This window comes from Akebia trifoliata, chromosome 13 (genome assembly GCF_017979445.1).
Source record: "Akebia trifoliata isolate Shusen 1 chromosome 13, ASM1797944v1, whole genome shotgun sequence".
Classification (NCBI taxonomy): domain Eukaryota; kingdom Viridiplantae; phylum Streptophyta; class Magnoliopsida; order Ranunculales; family Lardizabalaceae; genus Akebia; species Akebia trifoliata.
The window spans coordinates 27,466,812-27,481,309 of NC_141387.1; the positions used below are offsets into that span (position 1 = coordinate 27,466,812).

The 14,498-nt window shown below is 37.6% G+C and overlaps 1 protein-coding gene and 1 non-coding gene across 2 annotated transcripts; one reads left to right on the forward strand and one right to left on the reverse strand.

Annotated features, from left to right (window-relative positions):
* Positions 1-2,776: 2,776 nt before the first annotated feature.
* Positions 2,777-14,165, reverse strand: LOC147388170 (uncharacterized). The gene is made up of 10 exons (XM_086420292.1): positions 13,913-14,165; positions 13,159-13,307; positions 7,426-7,650; positions 7,215-7,376; positions 6,299-6,495; positions 6,019-6,245; positions 5,078-5,839; positions 4,042-4,598; positions 3,904-3,955; positions 2,777-3,618 (listed from the first exon to the last, which is right to left on the reverse strand). The coding sequence occupies exons 1-10, from the start codon at positions 14,163-14,165 to the stop codon at positions 2,777-2,779; spliced, it is 3,426 nt and encodes a 1,141-aa protein (XP_086276418.1).
* On the forward strand, positions 7,442-7,548 carry LOC147388171 (small nucleolar RNA R71). The gene has a single exon (XR_015171625.1). It is a non-coding gene; the product is annotated as a small nucleolar RNA R71 (small nucleolar RNA).
* Positions 14,166-14,498: the final 333 nt, after the last annotated feature.

Consider the following 14,498-nt stretch of genomic DNA (forward strand, 5'->3'; position numbering starts at 1 on the left):
GATAAGTGTTTAGGCTTAAAATCAGGTAGGAGAACAAGTTTAAAGAAAGAAAATTAAGGCTAAAAATTAAATAAATAGCTCAAATAGGTAACTAGCGGATAAAAATAATTAAGGTAGGCAAGAAAAGCTCAAACGGTCCAAAGATAGCCTAAATCATTTCCTAAGCAACATGAAAGTCTAGGATTTCGCCTTGAGCGACAATCAGCCAAGTTCTAAAATCTGTTAAGGCCTATTTTTCATTCACAAATGTCTAAATAAAATGTCTTTAAGTAGCAAAATAGGATCATTATTCAAAATTACCATACTAGACCAACATTGAATATCCAATTCAAACAAAACAAACGTCTAAGCTATCCTCAAAGTCTAAGTAATATCAAATTCCAACTCAACAGCCACATATCACAGTAATCAAGTTATCATCATTGACTTTATGAATTGATTCGAAAACAAAAGAAATGCTCAAAAGTTGAAAATTTATTGCAAAAATTTTAATGTAGAAAACAAATAAAAGAATAAAAAAGAATAAAAGAATGAAAAATAGAAGAATTAAAAGAATGATAGTATGACTTTAATGCAGCTAACAACTCAAAGAATAAAAGAATCAAATTATCCTCCCCCCTAACTTAAGTATCTTCATTGCCCTCAATGAACAAAAGCAAACAAACTAAAGTAAGGAAATTAGGGGATAGAATAACTTCCTTCTCGATTTATCTCGGGTACAACGACATTTTCTCCTTTCTTTTCAAGCAGTATCCTAAAAAAAGAAGAAAAAGTCACACTTGCAACCAATGTTAAGTTGTTAACTCACACAAAGAAAACTAATACTTAGTTCAAACATCCAAAATAAAATAAAACATAACTAATAAATCTAGAAAATAAAACTGAAATCTAAAACAAAAAAATAGACAGAAAAGTTAAACGAAATAAAAATAGAGACTACATCTCCTCCTCCTCAGCTGCTTCATCACCCTCATCTCCATCTAAGTCCTCTACCCGAGAAGACTCCAGTCCCTCTCCATGTGACTTTCCTGGATAAATTGGCATGTTAGGAAACTGTGACATGTCCATTGCTATCCCCACTACTAATTGCCTCATCATCAGCTCAAGAGTGTTGTTGCAGGCATACTGATACTTTGTAAACTGCTGGAGCTGCTCACCTTGCTGATTAACCCTTTCTTCCAACCTCTCCATCCGCTCAGCCATAGTGAGAGATCTGGAAGACTGTGGTCTTGCCTGTTGACTCTGAACAACTGGTGCCATTCTGTCAACCCCTTTCATACCTTGCACTTTACTGTTAGAAAGTGCAGCCATAGGAGCTAAAGTCTCCTCATCTGTCCCAAATTGGACCCCAGCAGCAACACACAAAGCAATGATCAAGGAAGGATAAAATAATGACATGGAAGTGTGCTTATAACACTGTATAATATGAGAAGATATGAATTTTCCCACATCAATAGATTTTCCAGTCACAATGCAGTACAAGAGAAATGCCATTTCCTTATTAATATCACTAAAATGCTTTACTGGCATCATTCTGACCGCCAGAAAATAGTACCAAGCCTTACAGTCCCTAGTGAGCCTAATGCTCGGAAATGTCACAGGTTTTTCTTCTGTTAGCTTCCATTGGGTACCTGGTACAACAATCTCTTGATAATCTATTTGTCTCCCATTGAATCTATTATAATAATCTTTTGTAATATCAGGTAAATTGAAAATTTTGTTGATAGCCTCCCCACTAAAATCGACCTGTTTTCCTCTAACAAACACCTTTCTATTGTTATGTTCAAGAGCATTAGCATAGAATTCCCTCACAACTGGTACTATTGCAGGCTTAGGTTGTTCACAAAATGTTCCCCATTTCCTTTCTTCTATAATCCCCCTAATACGAGGATATCCTACAGCTGTGACAGTTAATCCCCTTTCTGCTATGGGATTTCTACCAGTTACCGATTCATAGAACCTGTTCTGTACATATTCACTAACAAATTTCTTTTTATCATAAATAACCCTAGATTTTCTCTTCTTAGAAGTACTTGATAAAGCCATTATAACCCTAATAAAATTCTTCTAATCAGAAATCAACCAAACACAGAATTTCAATCAAGAGAGAAGAAAACCCTTACCACTTTTGCAAACCTCAAACCTCTTCTTCAAATATCGAATCCAAAATTCAATGCAATCACCTTCCTTCCCCCAAACTTAGTAGCAATCTTTCATTTTTCTGAGAAGAAACAAGAATAGTGAGAGTGATATGAATAAATGAAAGAAATTTTGTGGATTTAAATAGAGTTAGGGGAGGTAGAAGGTTGAGGAAGATGAAGAGGTGAAGGAAAATGAGAGGTTTTTGGAGAAGAAGAGGAGAGGCGGAGAGAATGTGAGAATTTGAACCAATGACAGGTTTAATCCTAATCCCTTCCAATTCTCCCTTCGCGACTCGCGCCGCGGCAGGTAAGTCATTTCTGCCGTGGCTCGTGCCCTAATTCCTTCAATTTGGGCTTGGCCTCTTTTCTGATTTTGAGAAACCGCCGCGGCGCACATGTATCCACTGCTGCGGTGGAATTGACTGGGTAGCACTGAAATCGTTTATTCACTTGAAAAATAAAACCAACATAATTAAAATCAAAATAAATAACATAAAATAAATCCTAAACTACCGAATAAAATAAAATAACAACTAAAACTAAAATAAAATAAACTAATGAAATCTTAAATCCTTGAAATTTTAGTTTTTGAAATAAATCGGGTTGCCTTCCGAGAAACGCTAAAATTTAAGTCTTTAGCTAGACTTTCTTGAATCTTCCCTTCGGAATTGAGAGCAAAATGGACACCTGCCCGTATTAAAGTTCCCTCCAAAGTAGTGCTTCAATCGCTGCCCGTTTACTGTAAAAATCCCTTTCGACGGATGCTTGACTTCTATTGTCCCCGATGGTAAGACCTTGTTGACAGTGAAAGGACCAGACCACCGTGATCTTAATTTTCCCAGAAAAAGTTTAAGTCTTGAATTGAAGAGGAGGACTTGTTGTCCTTCTTTGAATTCCCATTTGTCAATGTGCCTATCATGCCATCTCTTCGTCTTTTTCTTATAGATCCTAGCATTCTCATAAGCATCGTTCCGGAACTCTTCCATCTCATTTAGCTGTAACAATCTCTTCTCCCCTACAACTTGTAAATTGAAATTCAAGAACTTAACAGCCCAATATGATCTATGTTCCAACTCAACTGGGAGATGACAAGATTTGCCATAAACCAATTGATATGGAGACATTCCAATAAGTGTCTTGAACACTGTTCGGTAGGCCCATAGAGCATCATCCAATTTGCTTGACCAATCCTTCCTTGAAGAATTGACTGTCTTCTCTAGAATCCTCTTTAGCTCACGGTTGGATACCTCAACTTGACCATTTGTCTGCAGATGATAAGGTGTAGCCACCCTATGTGTCACTCCATATTTGCTCAGAAGTAAATCAAATTGTTTGTTACTGAAGTGTGATCCTCCATCACTTATGATAGCTCTTAGTGTTCCAAATCTTGCAAAAATATACTTCTTCAAAAATCTCACCACCACCCGAGCATCATTGGTTGGCAATGCTACAGCTTCAACCCACTTGGACACATAATCTACAACAACCAAAATAAAATGATTAGAAAAAAAACATGGAAAAGGACCCGTAAAATCAATACCCCAAACATCAAACAATTCAATTTCCAAAATATTTGTTAAAGACATCTCATTTTTCCTCGATATATTCCCAATCCTTTGACATTTATCACAATTGGCAACAAAATTATATGAATCTTTAAAAAGAGTAGGTCAATAAAATCCTGATTGTAAAATTTTTGCTGCTATCTTGGTTGCTCCAAAGTGTCCTCCAACTTCGCGAGAATGACAATGTTGAAGAATACTCTCCATCTCCTCTTCCGGCACACATCTTCTAGTTACACGATCACCACATATCTTGTAAAGGAATAGATCATCCCATATGAAATACTTAATATTGAAAAGAACTTCTTCCTCCTTTGGTGGGTGAGTTCGGTAGGCACAATCCTCCTAGCCAAATAGTTGACAAAATCAGTATACCATGGGACTTCTTCAACTGCAAACAGCTGCTCATCCGAAAATTTCTCATTAATATCCCCATCAACTTCTTTATTTGGCTGCACATGGTCTATCCTAGAAAGATGATCTGCAACTACATTTTCGGTTCCTTTCTTGTCCTTGATTTCCAAGTCAAATTCCTGCAAAAGTAAAATCCATCTTAGCAACCTTGGCTTTGTATCTTTTTTAGCAAATAAATACCTCAAAGCCGAATGATCGGTGTAGACAATCACTTTAGAACATATTAAATAAGATCGAAATTTATCAAAAGCATAAACAACTGCTAAAAGCTCTTTTTCGGTAGTTGCATAATTCAATTGAGCCTCATTTAAAACTTTGCTAGCATAGTAAATCACATGAAAGACCTTATCTTTTCGTTGCCCTAAAACAGCACCTATAGCATATTCACTAGCATCACATATCAAAGTAAAAGGCAATTCCCAATCGGGTGCAGCAATAACAGGAGAAGATATCAATTTCACTTTAAGAGTTTCAAAAGCATCTAAACATTCTTTGAAAAAATCAAAAATTACATCTTTTACCAACAATTCACAAAGAGGTTTAGCAATTTTAGAAAAATCTTTAATAAATCTCCTGTAAAATCTTGCATGTCCAAGAAAACTTCTAACTCCCTTAACATTGATGAGCGGTGGAAGCTTCTCAATTACATCAATTTTTGCTTGGTCCACCTCAATTCCTTTAACAGAAATTCGATGTCCCGACACAATTCCTTCTTTTACCATAAAATGACATTTTTCCTAATTCAAGACCAAGTTTGTGTCAACACATGGCTGCAAAACCAAAGAGAGATTAGAAAGAAAATTATCAAAAGAAGAATCAAAAACAGAAAAATCATCCATGAACACTTCATATGTTTTTTAACCATATCGAAAAAAATTGACATCATGCAATGTTGAAAAGTATCAGGGGCGTTGCACAATCCGAATGTCATTCTTCTATAAGAAAATGTTCCATATGGACATGTAAAAGTGGTCTTCTCTTGATCCTCCGGTGCTATTAGAATTTGATTATAGCCCGAATATCCATCTAAGAAACAATAATAGTCATGCCCGGAAAGTCTCTCCACCATTTGGTCAATGAAGGGTAAAGGAAAGTGATCCTTTCTTGTGGCATCATTGAGTTTTCGGTAATCTATACAAACTCTCCATCCGGTCACCGTTCTTGTGGGTATAAGCTCATTGTTGTCATTCTTCATTATGGTCATACCACCTTTCTTAGGAACCACTTGGACTGGACTTACCCATGAACTATCCGAGATTGGATAAATTATACCTGCATCCATAAGCTTCACAGCCTCCTTTTTCACCACTTCTTGCATGGAAGGATTTAATCTTCTTTGAGGTTGCACCAATGGCTTGTAGCTCTCTTCTATCAAAATCTTGTGCATACAAATAGATGGGCTAATTCCCTTGATATCATCAATAGTCCATCCAATAGCTTTCCTATTCTCCCTTAAAACCCTTAATAACTTTTCTTCCTCCAAATCATTCAAAGAAGAGTTAATAATAACAAGATAATAACAAGACTCTTCTAAGAAAGTATACCTAAGATGTGATGGCAATTGTTTAAGTTCAATTTTATGAGGTTCTTTTATAGATGATGGTTCATTAACATGCACAACTCCCAACTCTTTAAATTTAAGCCTTTTTGGAAACTCACAAAGTGGCAAAGCATCAAGATTATTCACACATTCAATTATATCTTTGTCATCACTTAGAGTTCCTAAAGTTCTACCATTTAATATGCAATTTTCCAAAGGTAAGGGAGGACATTAAAATTTTCAGCTACTACCCTATCCAAAACACTTATTGCAAAACATGCATCAACATCAGAACAAAATTTCATAGCCTCAAAAACATTAAAAGTTACTTGTTCATCTTGAACCCTTAAAATCAACTTACCTTGATGAACATCTATGAGAGTTCTACCTGTAGTGAGGAAAGGTCTTCCCAATATGAGTGGAACATCCTTGTCTTCTTCCATATCCAAAATGACAAAATCAGCAGAAAATATGAATTTGTCCACTTTAACCAAAACATCCTCAATAATGCCTCTAGGATACTTGATAGATCTATCTGCAAGCTGCAAGGATACCGTAGTAGGCTTCACTTCTCCTAAACTGAGTTTCCTGAAAATAGAGAGAGGAATCAAATTAATACTTGCACTAAGATCACATAAAACTCTATCAAAATTAAATCACCAATAGTGCAAGGAATAGTGAAACTCCCTGGATCTTTTAGCTTTTGGGGAAGCTTTTTTTGAAGAATAGCACTACATTTTTCCGTGAGCATAACCTTCTTATTATCCACCAATTTTCTCTTGTTTGATAGAACTTCCTTCAAGAACTTAGCATATTTCGACATTTGCTCCAGCATATTCTACAAAAGGAAGATTAATATGTAAGCTTTTAAAAATATCAATAAATTTAAAATTACTTATCTAAATTTTATTTTCACAATCTTTGAGGAAAATGAATGGGATTAGAAGATGGTTGTGGAATAGGTTGTTGAATAGGAGCGGTAGCATCTTGATCTTTAGGAAAAAGCAGTTTCATCCTCACTTATTTGCTTGCTACCCTTCTTTGATTGTTCTAACTCCTTCCCACTTCTAAGAGTTATAGCTTTCACATGCTCCTTGGGATTCTTCTCAGTATTACTTGGGAGTGCTCCTTGAGCTCTTTCCGTCAATAGCTTGGAAATCTCCCCAACTTGATGTTCAAGGTTGCGAATACTTGCACCTTGATTTCTGAAATTGGCTTGGGTATCATCAATGAATGTTTTGGTCTTTGAATGAATTGGGTGAAGACCTCTTCCATGGTTGGTTTCTTCTCTTGAGATTAAAAAGGAGGCGGTTTTTGCATATTCGCATTGTTGTTCCATGAGAAGTTAGGATGGTTCCTCCACCCTTGATTGTAGTAATTGGAGTTAGGATTGTATTGTCTTTGATTGTTGGCCACATAATTCACTTGTTTGGAAGAATTTGCTTCATATGGGCCTTGACACTCTAAAGTAGGATGATTCCATGCACAATTATCACAAACTACATTAGAAATTGCAGCAACATTCATTTTTTTAAAATTATTATTTAAAATAGCAACTTGAGCAGCCAAATTAGTAAAAGCATCAATGTCATGAACTCCGACTGTCCTTTTCTGTGCATTCCTATCAGATTTCAGGAAGTTGTTACTAGCCATGACTTCAATAAGTTCATATCCTTCCTCCAGTGTCTTGTTGAAGAATGCTTCCTCCACTTGCTGCATCTACCATGGTTTGAGTGTTTGAGAGCAAACCGTTATAAAACGTTTGCACTTGCATCCATAACGGTAGTCCATGGTGCGGGCACTTCCTTAAGAGATCTTTAAACCTCTTCCAAGCTTCATAGAGAGATTCTTGATCTTGTTGCAGAAAATTCGTTATATCCTTCCTCATCTTCGCAGATTTCGCTGGTGGAAAGTACTTAGTTAGAAAGGCATTAACCAGCCCATCCCATGTAGTAATGGTTCCTGAAGGTAGCGAGGTCAACCATGCCTTAGCCTTGTTGTTCAATGAGAACGGAAACTAACGCAGTCTTATGTATCATCATCACCCCATTATGCTTGAATGTATCACAAATTTTAAAAATTTGCAATATGCAATTTGGATCATCATTAGCCAACCCCCCAAACTGAACCGAAGATTGTATCATCTGAATGATGGCAGGCTTGATCTCAAAATTGTTTTCTTGAATATGGCCTTCGAATGCTAGAGACACCCACATTAGGAATAGAGTAACCTTTAGTGCTTTATTCGAATTGCATCTCCACCACCACCATTATTCTCTTTCTTCTAACCATTGCTAAAACTCCTTGTTTAGCTCTTTGCTTGCGCTCCCTATTTAGCCTTCTAAGTGTCTTTTGATATCAAAGTCGATTGGAACTAAATCCAAGCTACTTGTCCGTCCATAGACCTAATAAAAACCTGAAAGATAAAAATGAATAAAATAATAATAAATAAAAATCAAAGTTGCAATAAAAGCAATTGGTATTAATATTAGTAATCTTTAATCCCCGGTAGCGACGCCAAAAACTTGATGTTCATGATTTATGCTAGCAAGTGCACTAATCATTTCAAGTAATAATATAAGATATCGTTCCCACGAGGATTAAGCTACTAAGTACAAAAAATAATCACTTAAATTACTATTTGATGAATCGAGAATTGTAGAATTGCAAATTGAAATAACAATGAAATAAGAAAGAATGGATTCTTATGGATTAAAAACCTATGGCTTTCGACTTCACTACAGATACTCCTACGTAATTGATTATTCAAAGTAATTCCTGCTTTGCCTTATTTGAAAGTTTAATTCCCTATACCAACTAGTATTTTCTCACGAAATACGCTAGATTACTCCTTTAAATATTAACTCAGCACGTCTCTATGTGAATTTAAATACCGAAGAGTCATAAAATCTGTGGAATTATTGTAAACTGAATTACTAACCTCTTATAACATGCTAAAGTACCTCTACCGTTCATTCATCATCCAACGTGATCTATTTTATTGATCTAACCTAGATTCTAATTCTCATTAAAAACCTAGATCAATAAATCAATCAAAACTTTGGCCTTCAGAATTGACAGCATTAAACTCAAAAAGACACACAAATAAGTAATTGCAAAAAACAATAATTGAATTTGAGTAGAAACAATTACGAAATTGTATCTAAGTTACATCTCAACCTTAGAAATGAAATTTAGTTCATAACAAAATACGAAACAAACATCTGAAATTAAACATAGAAGAAAGGAAGAATAAACCAGTAAAATTCGAGATTGCCGTAGCAATCACTTGATCTCCTTTTCCTCTTCTTCTCTAGCCTCCAAGATCTCAATAAACCCTAAAAAATCAACTAATTATAGCCTCCATACGTTCTGAATACAATTGGGGTTAAATCCCTTTTAAATCGGATCTAAACGATATGATAACACGAGACGAAGTGCAGAAAACGGGATTGCGCCGCGTACCGCGGCAGGCATGTACCCACTGCTACGGCGGCTAGTTTCTATCTTGGGGCTTTTGTTGATTTAAATACGAGCGTCGCGACGGACATGTATCCACCACTACGGCGGCTTCTGCCTCTTGTACTTCATTCTCTGAAACATCGTTTTTTCTTCCGATTTCACCTCGAATTGCTTCTTTTTTCGTATTCTTAGCCATTTATTACCTAAAATAATAAAAAGAACGATTACTAAATAAAATCACTCTCAAATTAACAAAATATCAAGTAAAATTTCATAGAATAAGTCGTTACAAACCGACTTATCACTACTCTTTGTGACATTGGCATAAGAAGCTATTTCTACCTATTTTGTAAAATAATCGATAATGACTAGGATGAAGTGGTGCCTATTTGAAGCTTTTAGCGAAATCTGTCCAATGACGTCCCCCAAAGTGAGAAGGGCCAAGGAGTAGTCATATTGTACAATTCTGAAGGTGGCGCGTTGATCTTATTAGCATAGATCTGGCAGAGATGGCATTTACGGACGTATTGATAACAATCACCTTCCATTGTTTTCCAGTAATATCTCATTCTCATGATCTTCTTAGCAAGCATGTGACCATTCATGTGAGGTTCTCAGACCCCACCATGTACGATTCTTATCAGTCGTTTTGCTTCTATTTCTGTCACACATCGGAGTAAGACTTCATGATGTGATTTCTTGTACAGAATGCCATTGTTGAGGAAGAATTGGCCTGCTAGCTTCTGAATAATCCTTCGATCATTTGACGTTGTATCTGAGGGGAGGATTTGATCTTCTAGGTATGCTTTGATGTTCGAGTATCATGGCTTTTCTTCAGATTCTTTTACTTCAACGGGTAGACAGTAAGCTGGCTCATCTTGAATCCCTATCTCAAGGGGGTCAATGACCAGGTCTTCAGAAATACTGATCATGGAAGCGAGTGTTGCTAGTGCATCAGCAAATTGATTCTTAGCTCTTGGCATATATGTGAATGAAATTCTATTGAAGTTTGAGCTTAACTCTTCAAGATACTCATGGTAAGGGATCAATCTCTACTCTCGGGTCTTCCACTCTCCAGTCGTCTGATAAACTACTAGGCTTGAATCTCTGAACACATCGATTTCATCTACTTTGAGATCTAATGCGACTTTCAACCCTGCTATGCATGCTTCGTATTCAGCCTTGTTGTTAGAACATTGAAACTTCAGTTTGATTGCAATTGGCATGTGGGACCCATCTGGTTTGATCAAGACTGCCCCTATTCCATTCTTTTTCTAGTTTGCTGCTCCGTCAAAGTACATTTTCCAACTTGGTTCTTCTTCATCGTCATCAATCTCAGTGAGCAATATGGCTTCATCAGGAAAGTTTGTCTTCAGTGGTTCGTAATCAGGCAATGGATGCTTAGCTAAATGGTCAACAATGACTTGCCCCTTGATGGCCTTTTGAGTGAAATAGGTGATGTCAAACTCAGATAACAATAATTGCCATTTTACCGTACGATTGGTTAGTGCTGGCTTTTCGAAGAGGTACTTGAGAGGGTCCATTCGAGCAATGAGCATAGTCGAGTAGCTGAGAAGATAGTGGCGTAGTAGTTGAGATGTCCAGACCAGCGCGCAATAAGTCTTCTCGAGTGCCGAATACTTTGTCTTATAATCCGTGAACTTCTTGCTAAGATAGTAAATGGTTTGCTCTTTTCTACCTGACTCATCATGTCGTCCCAATACACAGCCCATAGATGTTTCTTGCACCTAGATATACATTAGTAAGGGTCTTCCTGGCGTAGAAGGAACCAAGACTGGTGGATTGAGCAAATATTTCTTTATCTTGTCGAAGGCTTCTTGACAATCCTGTTTCCATGCTTTTGGCACATTATTTTTGAGTAGCTAAATACTGGTTCGCAAATAGGCGTGAGTTGTGCGATGAACCTATTGATGTATTGTATTCTACCCATAAATGCTCGAACATCCTTTTCTGATACTGGTACTTTCATTTTAAGAATGTATTTGGTTTTTGCTGGATCTATCTCAATGCCTCTTCTACTGATGATAAAGCCTAGCAGTTTGCCTGATGTTGCCTCGAAGACGCATTTTGCTGGATTGAGCCTTAGGCTGTATTTTCTTAGCCTGTTGAACAGTTTCTTGAGATTTACCAGATGATCTACTTCTATGCTTGATTTAGCGATCATATCATCTATGTAGATTTTCATTTCCTTATGGATGATATCATGGAATACAGTCGTCATTGCACATTGATAGGTTGTCCCTGCGTTTTTAAGCCTGAATGGTATGACTTTGTCATGAATAGTTCCTCAGGGTGTAATGAATGTTGTCTTCTCTTGGTCTTCTTCTACCATTTTTATTTGATTTCCCAGAGAAACCATCCATGAATGAGAACATACCATGCCCCGCTGTGCTATCGACTAGAGTATCGATGTGAGGTAGTGGAAAATCGTCCTTAGGATTGGCTTTGTTCAACTCTCGATAGTCGACACACATTCGTACTTTCCCATCCTTCTTTGGTATCGTAACGACATTGGCTAGCCATTCGGGGTACGTGGAGACTGCGAGAAATCCTGCTTAGAACTGTTTCATCACTTCGTCTTTGACTTTGAGTGTCTATTCTGACTTGAGTCTTCTTAACTTTTGATTGATCGACTTGCTCCCAGGAGCGATCAACAGCTTATGAACAACAAGATCCGTGTCCAAACCGGGCATATCTTTGTAGGACCAGGCGAAGACATCTTGATAGTTACGCAGTAGTTCAATCATTTCTTCTTTCTGCTGAGGGGTTAACAAGACTCTGATTTTCACAACACGTGGGTCATCTTCAGTGCCGAGATTAACTGAGTCTGTATCCTCAATGTTTGGCTGAACACATTTTTCATGTCGTTCTAAAAGATTTTTGATTTCTTTAGGAGGGTATTCCACTTCGTCCTCAGACTATTCTTCGATTCCCATGAGATTGAAATCGAGTTCGAGATCGAAGTCATACTCATCATTTTCATATTCTGTTCTGTCCAAAGGTCCATTCGATTGAGATAAAATCCCTTAAATTCTAAGAAAACTCTTTTTTTGATTTTTGGAATATATCTATTTTTTTGAGATTTTGAAAGCTTTTTAATTTTTTTTGTAGACTTTTTGATTTTTTTGATTTTTGATTTTTTTGAGTTTTAAGAGATATTTTCCGGACACCTGAAATAAGAAGAGGAGTCATGCATTAGTAAAGATAGGAAGCCCTCAAAAGAGTCTTTACCCGAGGATGAGGGCTCGTTATGATCCTCGGGCAAACTGATGTTGCCTAACGACGTTTTTTTAGGCTACGGTAACCTCAAGGGTTATAGGAAATTCCTCCCAATTGTTCAGAATTCCCCTTCTCTAAGGGGGTGGATGAGATGTGAAAGTGATTTGTTGGGTGATTTGGTTGGTGGTTCGGAGATGACCATGATCTCCGATTGATCTTTGTTGTTGTCAAGTTGGGGCATAGTCCCTCACAAACTCGGCGGGATGACAACTGATGCCTAGTCAATGCCAGTGGGGAAATGTGATTCTTTTCCCTTATCGGTAGTGATTTCCCCTTTTGTGGATTCTAGAGCGGTCTCTAATAGACTTTCATTGGAATCCCCATTGAATAAAACATCAATGCCTTCTACGAAAGACGACTGGGACTCAACAATTGAGTCTTCATGAATGTGCACAGGTTTGAAATTTACCACTTTTGACTTTTTTACCGATTTTGTTGGCAACGGTTCTGATAAATTGTCGGGTCTAATATGAGATTTCGGGAAGCTGACACTAATGTGAGGAACTTTGCCCAGATTCCAAACATTCGGTTCCCGATTTTACTTTCTCGCTAGTCGAAGTTCTTTATTCTTGTCGATCATTTCTGCAATATCCTTTTTTATAGGCCTAAATCCCAGGCCAAAATAAGGATTGTACTTTTTTACTTCAATTGGCGTGGCTTTCCCTTTCCCTTTTGGTCCCAACCCTTGCCTGGGTCGATAATCTACTCTCTTCAAAACCCGGCCAATTATTAGATTTACCTTGGATAACTCTGCTATTTCTTTTTCTTTCCCCTTCTCAACATGATTGACAACAACAAATTCATAGGAGTGGTACATCGCCTTATCCTTTGTCATCTCAATGTCGATGAATGGCACATCCGGAGCTCTCCCCATCGAGATAATATTTTCTGTCAGCATAGATATCATCCTTTGTCCCATGATAAACTTGACTCTTTGGTGTAGAGAAGACGGTATTGCCCCGACAATATGGATCCATGGCTTGCCCAATAGTAAGTTGAAGGTTATCGGTATTTTTATGACTTCAAACGTTACTTCGAACATACATGGGCCTATTGTGATAGGTAGATCCACTTCCCCTAGGGAATCCCTTCTTTAACTGTCAAGACCTCAGACAACCTTGTTGTTGGGCTTGACATGTGACCAATTAGCGTTAAGCTTTCGAAAGATTTCAAGAGGATAGACATTGAGCACTGAGCCATTATCAATCAGTATTCTGGCAACCATCATGTCCTTGCACATGACCATAATATTTAGTGACTCGATGTGCCCCCGTCCTTCAAGTACAAATTCACTTTCAGTAAAAAAAATGGGATTGGGAGCCATGATCTGGCCAACAGTTTGCTCCAACTGTACCGGTGAGGTAGTTGCAGATACATGCGATTTTTCTAGAACTCTCAGTAATGCCTCCTAGGTTCCTCTGAGTTCTACATCAGACCTAGAATACTGATTTGAGCTGGCTATTTATTTAGCTGGTCCACAATATTATGCTCACTTTTGCAAACGAGCTTAATGAAGTCTGCAGCCTCCTTATCTGTCACTTTCATCTCAACCTTTTTACCTGTCACTTTCACCTCATCTTTTTTCTGGTCACTCTCGCTCATTTTGCCCTTTCCTTTTACTTTTATTTTCTCTTCATCTGTTATCCCTTTCGTTGTTTCTTCAGTCTCTTTCCTAGTACTTACCCCTTTTGTTGACAACTTTTGGCACCTCCTTGCCTTCGTCATATGCCCAATGTCGGCCACCATTGCTTTCTTCATGGTCTCAACCCCTACGGTTGTGGTGATGGTGGTCTCGTAACTTAAGGAAACTGCCTGATCGGAGCTATAGGAGAATGGTTTAGGTAAGTATATGATCATGGGAGGCGGATCAGATTTTACATTGAGAATGAGGGGTGGTGGCGATGATTTGGATATAGCGGTGGTAGGAGGAGTTATGTGAGGAGTTGATGGAGTGTATGGAATGACGAGCGGTGGACGTGAAGATGAAGTGTATGGTATATGAAGAGGGGGTCGGATTGATCCTTGAGAATTTGGTAGTGTGTAGGGTATAACAAGAGGATGTCGGGTAGCAGTATTTTG

Excerpts from the sequence above, each read along its gene's own strand:
- LOC147388170 (XM_086420292.1), bottom strand. The coding sequence starts at position 14,165 with ATGGTGGCCGACATTGGGCATATGACGAAGGCAAGGAGGTGCCAAAAG. Across the intron at positions 7,377-7,425 it reads GACTACCGTTATGGATGCAA|ATGCAGCAAGTGGAGGAAGC; the intron begins GTGCAAACGTTT and ends AAACCATGGTAG. Across the intron at positions 3,619-3,903 it reads GCCGGAAGAGGAGATGGAGA|ATTATGTGTCCAAGTGGGTT; the intron begins GTATTCTTCAAC and ends TGGTTGTTGTAG.